The following is a 20,881-nucleotide window of genomic DNA, read 5'->3' on the forward strand; positions in this document are numbered from 1 at the left end:
GTTTAGTCAAATATGAAATCTTCCGATGTTTTTTCTTCTTTTTTTTAATTTTTTTTACTAAATGTCAGAAAGGCTTAAGTTGTTCATTTTACAAGCAATAAACACATCTCAATAGAACTTCAAGGACTATGTATATTGTCTGGCAAAGAAAGATGAAAATCGTTATTATAGCCAGGAAACTGGTTGAGACCAGGAAATTCTGTTTTCACTTTGCCCTTTGCTTTTTTTTAATTTTTTTTATTGAAACCAAATCTGTATTATACTTATGGTTCTGTCAGTCAGTTAATTGCCTCATCTAAGGCAATGGGGTATCATTTGTTTCACTGGTGGGATTAATATTTCTCTAAGTCTCTGGTCTTTCTAATTTTCCAGCTAATTTAAAATCTATGGTCTCTTAAGAGAGGGAATCTAAATAATCAATATCCGATAAATTACATCAGAAAGTCACCTGCTTTGAGTAAAAGCCAGCAGCTTGTACCAATTATTTTTCCAGCTTACTCTGTCTCTGAGTTCAACTTCAGTAATTCCACCTGGATCTGACAGATTGATCCTGGCTCATGTTGTTGATTTACCTCATCCAATATGACATGAATTATTAACAATATAATTGGCTGCACTGTTTGTCTTTGACCAATGATTTCCACTAGGGGGCAGCACCAACATAGGAATGGAAGGAGAGTGCAACAAAATAGAACACAAGCAATACTGATATTGAAATGCAGATTTGTAACAAAGCATCTCATTATATTCATCAAGCACCTTTTCTTTAACAACAGGTGCTAACACAACACAGATGCATATTTGCATTAATATTTATTTTCTTTTTTTTATGCGTTTGATTGTACCGCCAGGAAAAATGAACCCAGGAGTGGACTGTCTACTTTAAATGCCATACCATTATTATTGTTAGTCTCTGGCAAGGGATTATAGATTCGGACTGGAAAAAAAAAACCTCAATGATTTAGACAAATACATAAGTCTAACTCAGCCATAAACAGGAAGCCTTTACAACATTTCATTCACTTTTTATTTACTGTTTGTAAAAAAAAAAAAAAAAGTAAATTCAAAAAAGTAATCTGGAATCTCCTCACTCAAACAAACACATCTTGCACTTTGCGTCAATTCCAGGTGCAGCTCCTGAAGGATCAGATGGCAGCCGAGACGGCAGCCCGCATGGAGGCTCAGGCCCGCGTCCACCAGCTTCTGCTCCAGAACAGGGACCTGCTGCAGCACCTGGCCCTGCTGGTGAAGCAGCTGAAAGAGCTGGAGGCCCACTCTCCAAAAACAACACAACAGGAGCCTCTAGCTAACGGACACAGTAAGTGACTGCGGAGATGACGGGTAGGGACAGTGTAATCCCTTAGATGGACTCATGTCAGGTCAGATTCTTTCATGCTCTGCACTTCTTGTCATTGCTCACTCCCTTGTTTACGAGGGGAAGGTGTAATCAGTCACGACACAAACTATGACCCCTCACTGCATCCTGCCTGCGAACATTGTGAGCTGGTTTGATGGCGCACAAGCACAGCTGCCAGCATTTGAACCCCGCTCTGCAGGTGAACACTAGTGCTTTTCCCTGTACGCCACCTGGATGTCCTTTAATTAAGCATTTTGCTTTTATCTCAGATAGAGAAGCAAAACGATGTTGGCCAGGTGCAAGTACGACCTTTTTAAAGCTTTCTTTTATGTCTAAGATGTCATGATCAAAGTATCAAAGGAGGAGACCATCAAAGGCAAGTTTATTTATTTAATCACCTTTTTAGATAAAAGGCAAATTAAAGTGCTTAAAAAAAAATACTCTCAAAACAAGACATTGAGAAAATGTTTTTAATATAATACCAATCAAACAATCAAAACAGATTGTATTTCAAAGACAACAAGATGTAAAATAAAACTAAAGGCAAAGTAAGCGAAAGGTAGATCCAGGTTAAATAGAACCCTGATTAAAATGCGCTGACAGTTTAAGCCATCTAGAGATATTCAGGAAGCTTTTTCCACAGGTGGGGATCAATGAAACTAAACTCTGCTTCACCTTTTTTTTGGTTTTGATCCTGAGAATGCTGAAAAAACAAGATGATCTAAAAGGCTCTCAATGAGAAACAGAGTTCATATGCTTCAGTTGCATGCTAAATGAAATGATGCATCCAAAAAGAGTCCACAGGCATTCTCGCAGCTCTGAGAGGCTGAGATGAGGCCATATTGAAACACATTTCTTATTAAAAAAAGTTATGGTGTACCCTCAGTTATGTTTCCTTGTGAATCCTTTAATGCAGGCACACAATTTCCTACATCCAGAGATGTTAGATATTTAGATATTTAATTGTGGACATTTAAGGGTCACAAGTTCAATCCTAAGAATCTGATTTGTAACACATTCTACATTTAAGAAGATTTTACATTTAGTTTTTGTTAACACACTCCGATAAATGTTAATTCAGCCATATGTGTATTAATAGTTAACAGTTCTATTGTCCTGGACTTTACTGTGTTTCTAATAAATCCCCCACTGCCTCATCTCTGTGCCTCATAATACCCCACGCTTAATGTAATACAGTCCAGTAGGTCAACGCCAGTGCACACAGAAAGCTCAATAATACACATTTATTTAGAATAATACCGTCCTGACAGTGTAATCAAATCTAAACGTTCATAATGTTAAGTTTAAGATATACGGCTGCAATTAGATTTTACTGGTTTACCATTATAAAATTGCCACTGAGCGTGTTATAAAATGTATTTTCTGCTGCAGTTGTGTCAATTTCAGAACAGAATAAGATTATTGATCTCACTTTGAAGTGATTGTTGCGATTTAACAAAAGCTTTATAATCAACTCGCGGGCCCCGCATTGTGTTAACAGCACGCTCACTCTGCCTAACACAATGTGTGTAATTAACACATTTTCCAAAACAAGAGCCTCTATGGAGTGCAGCAGGGAGGACTTATTTTTTGTAGGCAATCCCGGAAGTTAGCATCGCCTGGGTTCTATTGACAAAAAGCCTACTGGGTTTTTTTTCATGTCAAATGCTAATTTAAGGCTATAAAGAAACTACACCACGGTCAACTGACTTCAACGTCACCACCGCTAAGCTTCCACCCAGTAGATGAGGCTACATGTTCAGCGTGATGATGTTTAATGTTACCAATAAACTCTGCAGTCAGAGTTAGCCAGTTGTTAGCGACAACCTTTTGTAAGACGTGAAAAAGCTTCAAAATTCACAAGTGCGGCTCTTCCAGATGTAATTTTTGTTCTAGACAAAACAAAATTTAATCTCTTAAGCTTGTGTTTACCACAGACATTATTTCTGGCATCTAACCAAAAACTAATTCAAAAACCCCATGGACTTCAAGACAGTGCTAAAATGCTAATTCATTTCTGGGTTTTAGGACTCATTACTACAGGACGTTATATACTTAACTTATAAAAGATTATATAATATAATGGATTCAAGCCATTTTTCCACTTTACCTCACACTCCAATGCTCAGAGAGAGTTTTGATGGTGTTAACATTTTTATTTTGGAAAAAACCATAAACACACACCTTTCTCCCACAGGAGGGTTTTTGGAGGAGAAATGTATTTATAGCGGTTAAAAAAGACAGTCTGCCAAATATCAATGAATAAGCACACACACACACACACACACACACACACACACACACACACACACACACACACACACACACACACATACTGAAGAGTGCTGTGTGTCAGTTTGTGTTAATTCTGTGTACATACTGAATGTGTTTTCCTGTGTGTCTGGAAATAACACATCATGGTTAATGCTTGAATTAATCATGTTAGTCCCTTTGATAGGAAATGCTAATCTTGCTAATCTCAAACATGGCTAGGCTAAATGATGCCACTGGAATCTTGCCATATGCTCTTTTCTGTAATGAAAGTCAGCACGTCTTCAGAAGAAAAAACAAAAAGGCCAACACGTTTATCGGTTCCTCTTCTCCATATCTTGACTCGTTTGTCATTTTGTTGATTTTTCTTCTTTCAGGTGATCAACAGTCATCCAGCAGCCCTGTCTCTACATCAGCAAAGTCTCTGTCTCTGAATCTGAAGAATCACTACAGCCAGACTCTGGACCAGCTCATCACCTCCACTCCTGCTTGGCCGCTCCAAACCTCACCCCTCTCCCCCTCCACGGTGGACAGCGCCGAGTCCTACTTGAACCTGCTTAACCTGGAGAACAGCACCAAACCGGAAGCCTCAGTCAACGGAGACCTGGACCCCTTCATCCGGGCTAACGTGACAGCAGACAACAAGGAGAGCTCGTGTAATGAGATCGTCCCGTTCACGCTGAGGAACTCTGCCAACATGGATGAGAAGTAAGACGGCTCTTTATGTGTTGATTACAAGATGGAAAGTAATGATTGTTAATACTGTACCAGCAGGCCGGTGGCAGCATGTAATGAAGTTGTTTTATATTAAAGGATAAGTTCTAACTAATATTTCTTGGGCTTTTTTAGCCTTAGAACCAAATTTCGAGGGGGAAACTCACCTTTGCCTAAAGTAATTTTCCATGTCATAATGCATCAGAGATGTGGGGAGTTTGGAAGCTGCTTAAAGGAGGCTACCATGACAGAAAAAAATGCACAGCAGAATTCATAGATGGCGTACAATTAATATACAGTAATGAGTATAGAAGGAAATACCATCAAGCAGATAAATAGAATAAAGCAGCAACATTATGTGCAAGATCATTGCTCTGGGTGCACCAATGTCATCACCCCCTCCTGCTAGCCTGAGGTGAATTTACCTGACTTTTACTCCAACGTTCACACATTGGCTCAACCTGACTGGGCAGGAATAATCCCCGGTAAAGTGTGGGTGAAAAATCTAGCCATTTGCGTTCACACTTGCAGCTCACGCCAAACATTTTTGGGAACTTTCTAAACACCATTAGGGCATAAGGAACCAATAAACTCCATAAACCCTTATTATACATCTATGCACTCAACGAAGGGGAAATATTGAAGGCGCAACGTTAACAGGTTTTATGAATCAATTTTGTCCCTCAAAATGAAATCTGTCTGGCATCTATTTGAGATTTAACTTGAGCGCCATTCTTTAGCCTAAATTCATCTACCGTATATCTGGGCACAGTAGCACTATTAACAGTATGCTGAATTACATACAGCTGCTCCAGTAAGCAGTGTACCCACAGGCGTAAACCATTAAACAAAGAAAATGTAAAAAAAAAAAAAAAACCATGATGATACTGAGGTAAGTTCTGCAGTTATTAAGGAGCATCATTTCTAAGGATTTCTAAAGATGTCTTTCTACTAGGAAGAAATTATTTTCCAAAATGCTGAACTACTCCCCTAATGGTCTATTCCTAATGTTGTACCAGTCAGTTAGTGTTTAAGGTTACAAGGCCACACCGTCACACACACACACACACATACACATAGTGACACACAGCCTGTAGCTTTTAGTGTTATTAGCGTAGAAGAGCTCAGCTCAGCAGAAACAGCCTCCAGCTAATGAAAGTGTGACTGTAATCTCGGTATTACAGAACAAGGAACGAGGTTTGAAAGAAAGAGGTTTGGGGTTAGACAGACAAAGAAAGGATGAGGGTTTGAAGTATGAAGAGGGAATCACGGCAGCTTAAAAGAAAGAATGAGATTTTTTTTAAAGAAACATGGAAACTCCATCAGCTGTAACTCGGTCCCAGAGTCTATGTTTCATTGAACAACTTCTTTTAAGAAGCTGTTAAAACATGTGTCGAGGGAGTAAAGGGAGTAAATGTCATAATTTTCTTTGAAATAATTTATACGGAGTGCTTTTCAAGAATGTTTGAAGCTCTTTTTATCCTTTTCTCACGGGGTTTATGTCGTGAAGTGCTTTCCCAGACTTGACTTTCCTCCTTAATGTTTGAATGTTATGTTACACAGCTTAGAGATACACAAGCAGCTTATACCTTGAAAACACATACGTACATGTATATGAAGCCTCAGCATGTAATGCCGTTTAAATGAGCTTTTTAATGAGCTTTTAATCACCATCACAAAGACCAGCCTTAGTGAAGGGGGAAATAACACTGATTACATGAGATCATGGAGGACAACAAACTCTTCAGTGATTGTCTTTTGTATCCCTCCTCCTTCTCTCTCTGTCAAAGCCAATCACTTAATTTGTCACTCTAGTCTTTGCGGTTTTCTCCCTCACATCAAAAATCCCGGAGGAGAGTGCTTTAAAGTTGGTTTCAGACAAGGAAGGAAAATAAGAAGTTAGAATCGACTCAGTGATGTAGTGAGAATTTGGCATTTTTGTAACGGCTTATTTTGTGTCTGCTTTTTTTCATTTTTTTTTCATGTGCATACAGTATGTGTTTTTCTGCAGCCTTAAAACCATACAGCCAGAATCACATCCCGTGGTTTCCTGCAGCACAGACTCCCAGCCAATCACAGCTCTTATCCCTCTCCACAACCTGAAACTCTACCCAGCTACATATGTCCAAATATGTTTCCCCCTTTTTTTCCCCCTTTTGCCCGAGCATGAAGGGAAGAAATGGAAACGCAAAAGAGGGACTTTACTCTCTTCCTTGTTACTCTTCGTTTCCATTTGAGCATTCAGATAATGTGCCAGTCTGTTGGATGCAAAGCTTTAAACCCCCTTTTTTTTTTATCTTTGTAGTCATTACATAACAACTTGCGTTTCCTCTGCTCCTCCTGAGCTTCTCTGTGCCACTACATTTTTCCATTTGCTCTCTCAAAGGCTTTAAAAAAAGATGCTGAGAAATGAATGAGCCAGGACATTTAAATGTTTCCTTTTTAAAGTGACTCCCCCCTCTCTGCCAACCCCCCCCCCCCTTTATTGACTTGACCTCCTTTCCTCCATGACATCATCTTTCCATAAATAGTCATCATCTAATTTAAAGCTGGTTTTATAAACAAATAAATACAAACATAATGAAAGTCAGAGTATGACTGTAATAACTGCTTTTTATGACGTTAAATTAACTCTAACCTTTCAGTGTTTAGAATGAAAGTAAAATAAAGCATTTTATTGCTTCCATTTGCCTTTGTTTTCTGGATTTCCCCTGCGAATCGATGTTTACAGCCAGCCTGACTGGCCTCATTTTATGTCATGAGAACGAGCAGAGAGAGACTCCCCTGCCATCTTTTCATACTGTCTCGCCTCCTCCTCCCCTCCTCCTCTTCTTCATCCAGCCTTAGCTGACCTCCTCCCAGGTCCAGTCCTGGTCATGCAGAACAATGTAATCATCATCTTTCATCAGTGGTTCTTTTACGCTTTAAATCACACAGGCATTATCATCCAACATGGATCATATGCATGTGTGCTCTAAAGCTGGCTCGCCTACTCGAGCACTATATCAGTGCATATGGTATGTTGGCATTGTACCATGCCGACACAATATGTAGCTATGCTGTGAGTCACACTTTAAACCACAAACAGAAGAAGTGAAAGTAGGATCACAACAGAATATGATTGTAGACTTACTGTACACTTTGTGGACTATATATTTTGACCACTCTGTGAGTCATCAACCTCTTTATGACGCACAAGAAAACAAGTCAACAGCTGCTCTGTTTGCCTGTAAGATGTCAGAACAGTGCTTTCATCAAAATACATACAGTACATGTGCACAATCCAGCATTTGCTGGTACCAAACATAAAGTTCAGCTTATAGTGATGGGAAGATTATTATTGATGTGGGTATTTGAAGTATACTGTGTATAAAAGTGGACATAGCTAGGGTGACATCACCCAATGGTTTATAGACGACTGTTTAGAAGCCTTGAGGCATTTTAGCTATCTGTTTAAGAGACAAAAGGGTGGGCTACATCTTGCTACAGTATAGCAAAGTTGCAGGTTGAAAAACTTGTCAATCCAAGTAGCCACAAACTACAAAAAACCCTGCTTTACATTTCATTCTAAATGTGGCTATAGTTTACAAAATGCACATCTATATACTATATTGAGGTGGATTTTAAACTTGGGAATTAGATCATAAACTCATAGGGAAATGTTCCCTTATAGGGGTTTCACAGTTGCAGAAAAAATATTCAGGGATAGTCTCCTGCTGTGAGGCCCATATGTGAACAGCCAGGTCAGGAGAATATCCGGAGAAGTCCTCCTGCAATTATCTAGAAATTTTCAGGAGTGCATATGTGAAAACGGTAATAAAACATGGTGGTAGAAGTGTTATTTTCTCATTAATTCTAAACAATCTTTTGTAACCAGATCAGTTCCTGCCTGCCTGCATTTACACAATTTCAGGTGTAATTTACTATTTAAGAACCAGAGGCTACCTTCTTTTTCTTATAGTTCACAGTATTTGTTCATATAAAAAACGATCAGACTTTTTAAACATTTGAGCTAATGATGATGCTAGATCAGAGAAGTCTGAAAATCATCCATTTCTAACAATTCACTCTGAGGGGATTTAATCCCGTAGTTGTTGAGAAATGTCATTCAAAAGACACAAATCTGAACCTCGTATTGGCGCTGAAAGAAATGAACGAAGCTCGGAAAATCCCGTGGAAAATGTTGTCTAGAAACATGAATACTGTATATGTGCAGAACTTTAAGGAAATACACGTCGAGAGAGATTTCTCAAGAGGCATCCTGCTATAAACTGCAGCATGCCCACACGGAGCAGATCCAAACACATATGGTGGCCATGAACATCAAACTCCATATTATTCACCACTGAGTCATGTTTTCCTTTGGCGAGGACTGCTCTCTCGCTCTCTCTCACACTCGCTCGCTCTCTGGCTGAACTGAATGTTGCATAATCACATTTTCTGACCTATCAGGTGATCTTTCCTTCCCCTCTATCCTTCTTTTTGTTTCCCTCCTCATCATTAACATCATCATCCGTGTGTCAGAGCTCAACTGGCGGCCTCGTTAGTCGCTAATTTAATAGCAGAGATTTGATTGGAGCGTAATGGATGATTGATTCCAGGCGTTATGGTGGAGCTGGTTTTTTCATACTGGGTTTTTTTTAAAGAGCTTTTTGACAAGAAGAACATGTTTTGAAACTGTTGTATTTTTTTAGTTTATAATTTCTTGGTTTTTAAGTTTGTCATAGTCGTGCAGACTCCCACATTAAATCACCTACATGCTTAAACAACCCACGCAGACTTCTCACACACTTTGATGGGTGTTGCTGTGTGTTCATTTATAATTCTTCTCCAAAAGCTCAGTGTGCTTTCTCCGAGTTTCAACATTCGACTTATTTCCTTTCAGTTGCTTTATTGTGTTGGTCCGCCTGATAAAGGTTGAAGTATTGAGGATTTTACCAGAAGCTGTTCTTTTCAGAGACTCGGCTGAATAGGGAGATAGAAAACTTGGACTGATTTCTTGTATTCCTGTCCACTTGTCGATCTGCAGAGCTCCTACTGGTCGCTTCTGAAATGTTTTTTTTCCTGTTCATATTATTGAATAGGAATGTAGCATGCTGTTTATGACTCATAGACTTCATATTGCAGACACTGTGGGGGATATTTTAACTTCTAAAAACAGTCTTGCTGCTTTAGTGTCAATATTGATTTTCATGCAGCTTAAAATTAACCCAGTAAAAAGCAAGTCTCCGCAGTGAATGGTTTCTCTAAACCTTAGAGTACCATCCCTTTGGCTCTGTTTTACCATCCATTAAGTACTAACTGAATACATTTGTCTTTTGCATACATTTAAATAAAACTGTTCATGTAGTGGTAAGGCTTGATAATGTATCACTGTGAACATTGTTGATGTAAGAACCATTAAGATTATAAGCAGAAATTAATTTATTATTATTATTTATTTAATTAATTTAACAGAAACTGGGAGCTTTTCCAATCCCCTCAGTGTTCTTTGGGTAGATTGGTGAGTAGAGCTATTCTGTGGGGGGAAAAAAATCTCATTAATTTCCTCAATAGATGTTTGATGACTCTCAGTCGGAGGAACTAGATGGCTTTGATAGACCCTAAACCCTCCCAGATTGACAGTTGTGATGTCTGGTTCTTTTACAAACGGCACAAAAGTGCAAGTCTGTCTGTGTAGACCAAACATTAGCTTGAGTTTACTAAGACTCCCAATGAAGACATCACCAAAAACAATTCAGTTTTATGGGCCACTTTCAATAAAAGACAAGATGGAGAATTCACTGTTGGGAAAAAACAATGTCACAACAACACGACTCACTCTATCATGGTTTTAGCTCACAGCTGTGAAGTCGAAACATTAAACTAGCTCCTACTCTGATTTCATCCTGGCTTTTTGAAGGCTCATGGGAGTTGTAGTTTTTATTGCCATCTAGAAAATTATGTAAAAAAAACAAAATAGATACTGACTGACTAAATCTAATAATTATTGAAACTGATGGACACGGGAACCTGTAGGATTGTAACTCTGTATGTGAAGCCTGGAATTTATGATTTAATTCCAATGAAAGTTTGAATGGGAATCCAGAATTAGAAAATTATTTTATTATGTAACAGCTTTGTGCTATGTTTTACATTTGCATACATCAAGGCACGCAAAGGCTGGAAATTCCATGTAGTGGCTACTACAGTTGGGTTGGGACAAAATGTTGATGTGTCAATATACATGTCGTCATCCTGACTGGTGTGATAGAATTCTTGTGTCGCTGATGCCAAAGAAAGACATTTTAATTAAAAAAGTTGCAGCTCTCTAAACAGATTTTCCTGCCAATTTGACTCATTGTGCCACATCTTCATATTGTTAACTATGAAATGAATAGCAAAGCAGAGGAAGGCCATTATAGCATGATAGTAAGCCAACTCAGTAGTAGTAAAAAAGCAAAATAAATTCTATCTGAAGTAGGTTTTTGAATATTTAAGCAAGTTCATTGTCTCAGAGGTTTGATGGATGCTCAATGAGACGCTCAGTTTATCTTTATACATGCATTTCAATATTTCAAGCCTAATTTCCTGAGACTTTAACAGGCTTAGACTTGCAGAATGGCGAACAAAAGTTTACTAGTCCCTCACGTAGCTCCCTGATCCTCTAACCTTTGCCTCTCTTTGGTGCAGGTGCGAGGACCCTCTCCTGCTCTTCCTCTTCCTCCTCTAACCATCCCTCATTTCCCTGTCAGTCTGCTCAAGCAAACAAACTGAACCCCCCCCCAGAAAATTCATCCATAGTTGCATCCCATCCCAATCCCCGTCCCTCTCCTCGTTTGCTGCACCAGCCTGCCTCTTCTCCTTCTCCTCCTCCTCCTCCTCCTCCTCCTCTTCTTCTTCTTCTCCTCTCTGCCCCTTCTCCTCCCTCTATGTGAGTATAACTCATGACTACCAGCATGTGGAACCTGTGTTTTGTGGCACAAGCATGGGGTGTTGTGGGTGTTTGTTGGGCTTGTGTGTGGGACTCATCAGTGATTTCTGTACTGCACTGTTCTGAAGTACTGCATAATAGCCTTCATTTCCATGCGGATGATTCTGCAAATTCATAACCACATTAGCATCGATGCAATCAGCGAGTCACTCACTTCTTATGCATGGTAGCTCTGCCTATGTTTGTACCACACGTTGCTGGTGGTGAGCACTTGTTTTTGTCCCACATACCTTCGCACAAAATAGAAAAGTTGTGCCTATCAAGATGTGATATTTCTGTGTCAGTGGAGGTTCCACCTGAACAGTTAAGTTGTCAGAGCAGAGGCAGAAGTACCCCATGATTTACCTGTTATACACTCACTGTTTTATTTCAGAGTTTGTGTTATACTGTGTATATACTGTTAAACTGTGTGCGTGTTTTACTTCACTGAGTCTACCCATAAAAGAACCTTCCAAATAGAGTTTGTACTCAACAAAGACTCATAGATAAGAGGTGGAGAGCAGCATAGGGAAATATACAATTCTGTTACCTGTGCAAAAACTGTGTTTAAAACCCTACATCCAATAAGACAAAAAAATATACTGTAAATAAATCCAGATAATAAAGAATACATTAATATGGATCATGAAAAAAAGACAATATGGACTTTGTGGACTTTAATGCTATGTTTATAGCTATCTTGTAACTTATTCTCTGATGTCAGAGCTTTCCATCTTGAATTATAAAATACACGTTTAGGTTTGAAATCATCTATTTAGAATAAAAAAGAAACTGATGGATTACTTACAGTGTCACAAGAACATTTTTAATGGTTATCAAGTTAAACCTCACATTGAGATTGAGGATGGCGCCAAGGAGGTTTTGTCCTGTTTTGTTTATTTACATACCCACTCTCTCCCACTAGACTCGACTTTTCATCCAACCCAATAGTCACTAAATATAAAGGCTTTGTCAGGTCTTCTTTGATATCAGTATTTTCTGTTTAATGTGTAATTTTCCACTCTAAGAAATTTCCACTCACCATCATTTTGCACGTCCTGGAACACGGTACAGCTCCTCCATTGTACCTATATGTTTTCAGTTTTATATGGTTTATTTTAAATATTTTCTTTCTTATTCTACTGTAGTTCTGTGACAGTAGGAGTTTTGCTGTTAAATAGCCTTTTCATTGATTGAATCAAAAAACTTAATAAAGTGAAGCCAGTGTCTGCTTATAGATCACAATAGAGGAAAGCATTCAGATGTACTTTTTAGCAGGAAAATGAAGTACACGTGAGCTGTCATAAGAGCAGCCTGACTTCAACCAGCTCCTAATGATTCCCTTTAGTGAGACTACTTGTACAGCATCATGGATTAATGAGCACTGGAAGATTTGAGTGCTGTGGTATATATTGAAGATGAAAGAAGCAAGATGAATAGAGAGACAAAGATTTAAGACAGTGTTTAAAAAAAAAAAAAGAGAAGCGGTAGAAGAACTGAAAGAATATGGCACTGCAGAAGGAGATAAGTCAGTGAGGTGGAGAGGAGCGTTAGTGTGACAGACAACAGGAGTGCTGACTCGAAGTTATGATAACGAGGTGGCCTGCTCCTTGATTCAGCCGCAAATTCAGCTCCGCAGCTCGACAGAGCATGTAATACCACAGAAGAAGAAGCAACGGCAGCTTAAACAAACACTTTTATAGGAGAGAAGAGAATTCAAGTATCCGACTCTTAGCAGCGCTATGTGGACTACTTTATCACTCATTGTCACTCTCATTATGTAATTTACTGAAATTTAACAAAAACATGTTTCAAGAAAAATAATTTGTTGTTTGCAAAGTTGGGAAGCAGAGACATCCCAAAAATTATAAATAAATACATTTACAGCAAAGTCAGTGAAGATGAATGATAATATTGGTGGAAATGGACTGCATATATCCAACACCTGCTGGAATGCTTGTGGACAAAACTCCCGTGCCTATCGGTTCTGCATGTTTTTGCAGAATCTATAATAGACATTAGGCCTCTGGGAACTATACCAGAATTCATGTCACTCAATCCAATGGTTTTTCAAAACATTTGACTTAAAATAATTACCATTGGCTGCATTGTGTCACTTAAGAAAAGTGGTGTGATCTTCAAAGTCAGTAGGCTTCTTCCAATGAGGACCATGAACCTAAAGACATTTCACAGCCAAACATTTGGAGATGTTTTAGTTTTCACCACAGTGGTTGACCCATTAGACCACCCTATTTGCCATTCTTAGAGACATTGCTGCTACCATTGTTAAAATAACTTTTATTTTTTCACACTTGGGGTCAGAGTTCAACTCTGCTTTAAGCCCACAGTGCTGCTTGGGCCATTAGTTATCAGGGAAAACAGTGGATAATCATCTCTGGAGACAGATTCTCTGCACCATTACCGCAAGGCTGTCATTACTGTATCAGCCATCCTACAGAAGCAGAGACAGTAAATACATCAACAAGTCACATAAGTTCATTATAGAGACCAGGAATCAACCACAGACCGGATCGCACAGGGGAACGAAGTTAGCCAGCCACCAGTACAATACAGTTGGGAGGAGTCAGGGAGGAAGTGAGGCTTGTTAGCGGCTATGTGTCAGGGCTAATTTTCCAGGAGGATGGCTACGATTGTGTGTGGTTGTGCTCACTGGTGCCTGTTGAGGCCTTTCTGTGGTACAATCAAGGAGGCTGTGATGGAGCTATTTCTGGTGTGTGGAGGGGGGGGGGGGGGGGAGAGAGGGAGTCTGCAGCTCTTTCCTCGCTTCCTTTCCACCCACTCTTTTTTTTTTTTTTTAAATCTTTTGGTTCTCTTTCTTTCCCTGTCCTTCTATTTTCACAACAGTGGAGCTGTGGGATGTAGATAAGTCCCTAGAGAGCTAAAGCAACAGGGAGCCAGAGAGAAAAGAGAGTTTAAGTCACAGTATGCTGAGCTAATGGGGTATAATGTGACTGATGGAGAGGAAAACAAGCTTGAGGCACAAAAATAAATGTTGAATTTAAATGAGCACATTTAAGGGAATTAAATTGAACTCTCTAAATGTTAAAAAACTGAAGACTTTTGTAAGACTTCACTAAACAGTATGTTCTCTCCTTGGCAGGTGTAAACAGAAGATTCCCAAACTAGACCCGCCTCCGCCCTCCTTGAACCGCAAACGTGCCAGCAGGACGTTGTCTCCGGGCTTGGAGGTCTCGGCTGCGTCCACCCCTGGAGATGTCACCGCTAACGAAGCCGCACCCAGCCGCAGCAGCAGCCTGTCGTTCCCAGACATCACCCCCAGCTCCTTATCCTCTACCGACTTCCACTCCCTCAGCAATGGCGAGAGCAGCTCCTGCTCGGCCAGCGAGGACTCGGGCGTTCGCTCTGAGACCAAGTCCTTGCTGTCGCAGCTGAGAGATGATGACGACCCATTCGGGGACCGTGGGACATTTTTGACAGCGTCTAGTGGTTGCGACAGTCCACTGGAGGACAGATGTGAAGCAGTTTTCCCCTCCTCTGACCCACCTACCCTCTTCTCAAATTCGGACACCTGCAAGCATTCACCCACCTCCTCCTCCCCCATGAATGACACCTGCCTTCACATCAGTTTTTCAGAGGATGAGCTGCTGGAGAACAACCAAGAAGACGCTATAATCCCACAGAGGAGTTAGATGGAGACCTCCAACTGTCCCTCCGATTTTTAATGCAATACTCCCTGTCAGACCCGCCTATGTTTGCACTGGGAACTTTAATTATTTCGTCCACTTGTGATACACTACAAATAGTAGCATATACCAGCTACTGAAATTAATCCACCATGTAAATTATTAGCCAATGGAAAAGTTTAGTATTTTTGTAATGAATTAAATGATCTAATTTACTTTTTAGTGACTAGAATGTTAAGCAGAATACATGTAGCAATTCTTGCACTGTTAAGGTCACATCATTTACCGTAGAAGGAAAAGGCGATGAGGGAACACATTTTATTTTTGCTAGTAGCCAACGTATAAATGTTATTTTGTATGATGCTTCTCTGTGGTGCAAAGACCAGGGGATACACGGTAATAATGCAGATGTTAGTGATGTTGAGAAGAGCCTCGTCGTCTGTAAAGCACCTCTGTGGGTGATGGTTGGAAAGAAAAGAACAAGAAAGTCAGCTAAAGGATTAACGGAATGATGGATAGTTTTTGGTGTATACACATCCATTTGCGGCTGTGTAGTATATTATTGTTATCAAGGTCGAGTGGGTTTTAGCACGTTGTCTTTTTATTTGCTACCTCTGTTTTAGGTTTTTTCAGCGCTGTTAAAATGATCGGATAACAGAATGGATTTTGTATTCTTCAGCAATGAGTCTGTTGATGGATTCCACAATGAATTAAAAAATATTTGAGTTTTGAGAAATGGTCCAGGGAGAAAGAAAGCCATTGAAAAAAGACACAAAGAGCTAATGGCCCTTTAGAGCTGTGGGCAGCAGCTGTCTGAGTAGGGAGACTGTTATTAAATGAACCCTTGGACTCAATGGGAAGATAAGTGGGGGAGCACAGAGGACCGTAGAGAAAGACAGTGTGGTAGAAACCACAAATGTCTATATCTTATTCTTTTTTTTTTTTTGCTACAGTTTTTTAGTAAGTTACTTACAAAAGAGATAAAGTATGGAAATAATGTGTAGCCTTCAGGGGCTTAAACATGTAGAGGTTTACATGTTTATATTTTTTGGCATGCATGTGATAAGACTGTTCTGAGACATGTTTTTTTTTTTTTCATATTAAGCGTAACAGTGTAACTTCTGACAGGTAGAATTGAGTGTAGATGGCCGTGAGAGGAAAAGCAGCAGAGGAGTAAGGAAGGAGGGGGGTAGAGGTGCAGGTGCGGGTGTGAAATGCCAACAGGAAAAGCACTTTACACCCCCCAGAAATGAGGCTTTTCTCAACATCTTGTGAGTCAGGGAGCCAAAACAGCAATAACACGTGGAAGAGAACAAATAAAGAGGAGTAGTTGAAGAATTAAAGTGTGTCGACTTTCCTTTTGTAACTTCAAACTCACACAATATAACCTTAATGTGATCTTGCACACAAAATGAGAAAACAATGCATTTGTTGCTCTTCAAAGAAACCGTTTTTTTCAATTCACGGATTAGGGTTAGCAGCATTGTGAATACTTTAAAGTGCTGTGTATGAATGAACAGGTGAGCTGAGGTCATCTTAAAAAGCAGCTCAGTCAGATTCAAACCTGTTGTGTTAAAGCACAAAGACAAACACTTACTTTGGAATAATTATGCCCCCCTTACGTTCACAGTTGACATTAAAAGTTGGTGTTTGTAAAACTCTTTCTGACATTTTCAAGACCATCAAGACTTTTCTGTCTTTTGCTGTTTTCTTCTCTGTTGTCCCCCGAGCGTACACATCCCGCCTCCGCAGTGTACACTGTCGCTCCGAGGCAGGAGCAGGTGACTGACAGGCTTGATGCTTTCAGGGCCTCAGTGGCCTGGAGTAATGAGAATGGAGGCAAATGGGAAATTCTGCCGCTCAGAGGTATTAGAGCTGTTATTTTCCTTGCACTGCTCTGATCTCAGGAGAACAAACATCACCTTTGGCACTGGCTAAAAAAAAACAAGAATTGATGTGTGTTGTGTTTTATTTGAGGCACCTTCATGTCCTGCTTTAGCTTGGAGTTCCCCACCTGGCTGATCAATAATGCAGGATGTCTGCGCGGCTCAGGAAAGCAGAAGCGACTCCCTCGTCTCTTGTTCTTTCTCTGCAGAGACATGGCCTCCATCTGATCCTGTTCAATACCAGACTGCATCTGATCTCAGATCAATCCAACGTATCTGCAGAGAGCCGGATCACAGCTTGACGCTGACTGTTAACCCCGGCTCAGTGGCTTTACACAGCTTCTTAAAAAAGATCGTCCCTAATGAGCCCACTAATGCTGCTGAAAATCATTAGTCTTTGTACAGACAGGAGAGAACCTGTCGCTGATCAAAGCTCTGTGAATGAGGATGGTAATCACAGAAAAAAAAGGTATTCACATCCCGGCACATTCTAACAGCTGCCAGAGGAAAGATAAGACCGCAGATTTAGCGGATTTTGTAATTCATTCAAGAATATCTGGGTGTTACAGTCTAATTCTGACATTGAGATCATGGTAGAAATTTGCCACTTACAAAATGAATAAACAGTTCATAATGGCTTACTCTTGATAAACTGGAGCTCCTTCTGGAGCGTTCAGATAACCATACCAAAGTGCAGTAAGATGTTATATGGTGGTACCACTGACTTTAAATATGGACAATGTGTCTCAATCTCCTCTTGTACAGAAGTGAAGCAAAAAGACCCCATTTTGAGCCAAGATGTGGGCAAAGAGATCTGACTGCAGGAGCCACAGACATCACATCCCGCCCCTTCTGCTGACCCATTTAACCATGAAGACAGAAACATAATAAATGTACATTATTTTATCATTTTAACATGTTCCCCCTCTGTTAACATGGAGGGAGTATACTTTATTATCTTTACTGCAGCTAGTCAGTAGGTGGAGCTCAAAATATTTTTTGTGAAAATATTTTTTATTTGAGAAATTTCCACTTTAAGAAAAGCCCTGAAACCAAATGGCTCAGTCTTACATTTATGATATTAACTTTTTCATTTTTTAAAACCTTTTTAGACTGTTAACCAAAAACCAAAAGAGCAAATTAAGTTAAGCGTGTATTATCTTTTAATAAATCCCTTCAGTCACATGAACTTGACGTCTGCATTGGAAACTAAAAACCAAGTCAGCACATTTTGGATGAGTTTGGAATAATTAAACAAAAAAATTGAAGGAGCTTTATTTTCTTTCACACTTCGACCCAACACTTAATTTTCACTTTTCATCATATAGAAAATGATAAGTAGAATGTGGATTTGTTTTATAGTATTTAGAGCATAATATTTAACACAGAAATGTTGAATTAGTTGTACAATAAATTTACACAAAAGCTTCAGACATGTAGTAAAAGAAAATTCCTCTCTGGCCCTGCACAGCTCGAGTCTTTCTTCACTATGTCATGGCTTTAGTCAGAAGATAATCATCTTAGATTTGTAAACAACAGTGTCAGGTGGTCAGATGGAGCTGGGAAAAGAAGGACACACCGTAGACAAGCAACAGGCAGAAAGAACATCGCTGTCATTGAGTTGCTTGGCCTTTTCATTTACGTAAAAGTCTTAGACAGAGGACAAGCCCTTCCATTTTCCATGTGACATTTAGATTTTACTGACATTTCACCTCTTTTCTTTTATTACAGCAGCGAGTGTATTTAATGGTGATGTTATTCTTCCTACCCTCTTCTTACATATACTACCTAAATGCTCACAAAAACACTCAGTTTCCCTCTTCTGTGTTTGTCAATCCTTTTTATTAGCTTGTAACACACACACTACCGGGGTAGACGGGCATTAAGTGTTGTTTGGACTCATTGTGTTTCATGAAGAGCCCGTGAGGCCGCTCTGATTGAGGGCTCTAGGTGAGGGGTGTCTGAAATAGCTCCCTGGAGGAGACACAATAACCCGAAGGTTAAAACCATTTCTTTTTCCACAGCAGTGTTTTCTTCTGTGGTCAAGTGAAGGAGAAGAAACACTTGTGGTGTCCAGTCCACCCACTGCTTTAACAGCCTGCCCAAGAAGTAAGCAATAGTCTGAAAGCCAAGATGTTTGCACTTCAGCATCACGTACAACCGGCTCTGAAACGCTAAATATAGCCGAAGATGACAAGACTAGAGAGTTATGTTAGCTTTTTCTTTTAGCTAACAGAGGCTGTCCAAAGAAAGAAAGAAACACTACTTCAATATGTTTAGCTTGTTGACAAGAAGTGCAGGCCAGTCCACCGCCATATTTTTACAGTATGAGTCAAATAGAGAACGCTGAGGAGGGGGTGTGTTTAAGTGGGCTCTAATTGGTGCTGTTGTTAAAAATGTTGATGTTATTTACACCTGTAACATATATCTTTAATCATGTCAGCTCAATTCATTTTAAAGGAATATTCTGAGATTTGGAAAACATTCTCCTTTAATTTAACACAAAGACTGGAGTGTGTGCAACCAGTACTATAAAGCTCAGTCATGAAAACAGAGGTGTTGATTGGATTATATTTCCTACAATTTCACCAGGCAAAAAAAAAAAAAACATCTTTAACCACCCACCTGTTGTTCCTCACAGGATACTAACAATGTGAACTTTCACACATTGTTAGTGCGATAATTATGAACATAGTTGTTATGTTTTATTTACAATATTGTCTCTCTTTTTTAATTTAGGAAGCAAGTTAATCTGCTTTCTTGCTTAGATAAAGAACTGAATCAACTCAGTTTAAGTGGGTTTGTCAGTTTAATGTGAGGAAGTATTGACTCTTTGTTCCTTTTTTAAGGTCAGCACCATAGCAAAATTAGTGTGAGCCTACAGTCTTAGCTTTACGATGTAGCTACATTTATACGTTTTACACAGTTTCCAGCTGATTACTTTCCTGTAGTTTTAATTCAATTCATGGTTATTTTTTATCTGTATTATCCAAGCAGATCAAGGACTTTACTCAACAGACATCCTGAACTGAAGTTATGTGTAAAATATGTTAAGCTAAGTAAGCGGCAGCTAAGCTAGCATCATTCCTCAGTCGTTCTTCAGTTATCAGTGAAACAGGCTAAACTAAGTTAGCAGCAGCCATGCTAGCCACCTTTCTCACTTTACAGAGCTGGTGCTACAGGCCATGATAGTAAAGTATTTAACCTCCCATTCTTTCTTATCCTGTATAGTTATGTGTGAATTGAAACACTTAAAAAACTAAAGTGCAAATATAGGCCGACAAACATGTAGCCTTCTTTAAGTGAAGGTAAGAAGATTAATATGACTCCTATCTGTGTCTTCAGAAGCTTTAGCCGGAAGATGGTTAGCTTAGCCTAATGTTCAAAATCTTGGACATTGTTGCCAAAAACAATTCACACAATCTTTTATTAAATAGTGAGACGCAATTTTCAGTTTTTCTTTGTAGGAAATATCATAAAGATCCCATATCTCCTAATTTCCATAAAGGAACCAAATATTCCCCAAATGTCCTTTAACCAATAATGTTTCAGTTATGTCTCGCCGTCAGCAAAGACAAGCTAGTAGCCAAGTATGTTCAGAAAATACATGAGCATGTACACATAGAGCACATGTTGGAAGAAATAGTAATTAAGTCTTCATCGAATACAAGGGCCAATTAAAGGTGTGGATAGAAACTGCAGAGAATTATTGTACTAATAGTCTGTGAACACCAATGTAAACATAATGTTGTTGAAAGAAAAATATCCAGAGGGTTTCTCAGGGATATGATAATTGATGGTTTGCACAGAAAGACAGGTATATGAAATTACAGAATAATATTATCTCTGGCAGCTGGACTGTAAAGCGCTGTGGTTTCATATATGCTTTAGGCTATGGGCAGCAGCTTCACGTCTCCTTATAAGAGATCAGAGGAAAGAATCAAGAGCGAGGAAGATTACTGGATGTTATAGAGGAGGTAACATGGGCTAGGGGTTTCACACTCTTTGGTGTGTGAACATGGTGCGGTGTAGAATA

At 39.4% G+C, this 20,881-nt stretch overlaps 1 protein-coding gene across 2 annotated transcripts in view; it reads left to right on the forward strand.

Annotated features, from left to right (window-relative positions):
* si:dkey-34e4.1 (carboxyl-terminal PDZ ligand of neuronal nitric oxide synthase protein) overlaps positions 1–16,302 on the forward strand; it is a 53,608-nt gene extending 37,306 nt beyond the window's left edge. Inside the window, exons 9-12 of one of the 2 annotated variants that reach the window (XR_010669030.1) lie at positions 1,129–1,318; positions 4,006–4,336; positions 11,015–11,255; positions 14,416–14,554. Coding sequence is in view for 1 of the 2 variants with exons in the window: in XM_020634587.3 (XP_020490243.1) it covers positions 1,129–1,318; positions 4,006–4,336; positions 14,416–14,965 (1,071 nt within the window). In the remaining variant the exon portion in view is untranslated. Of the gene's footprint in view, positions 1–1,128; positions 1,319–4,005; positions 4,337–11,014; positions 11,256–14,415 lie in introns of both variants that reach the window. The other variant, XM_020634587.3, reaches the window with a different exon arrangement.
* The last annotated feature ends 4,579 nt before the right edge of the window (positions 16,303–20,881 follow it).

Source organism: Labrus bergylta, chromosome 17 (assembly GCF_963930695.1).
Source record: "Labrus bergylta chromosome 17, fLabBer1.1, whole genome shotgun sequence".
In the NCBI taxonomy this organism is placed as follows: domain Eukaryota; kingdom Metazoa; phylum Chordata; class Actinopteri; order Labriformes; family Labridae; genus Labrus; species Labrus bergylta.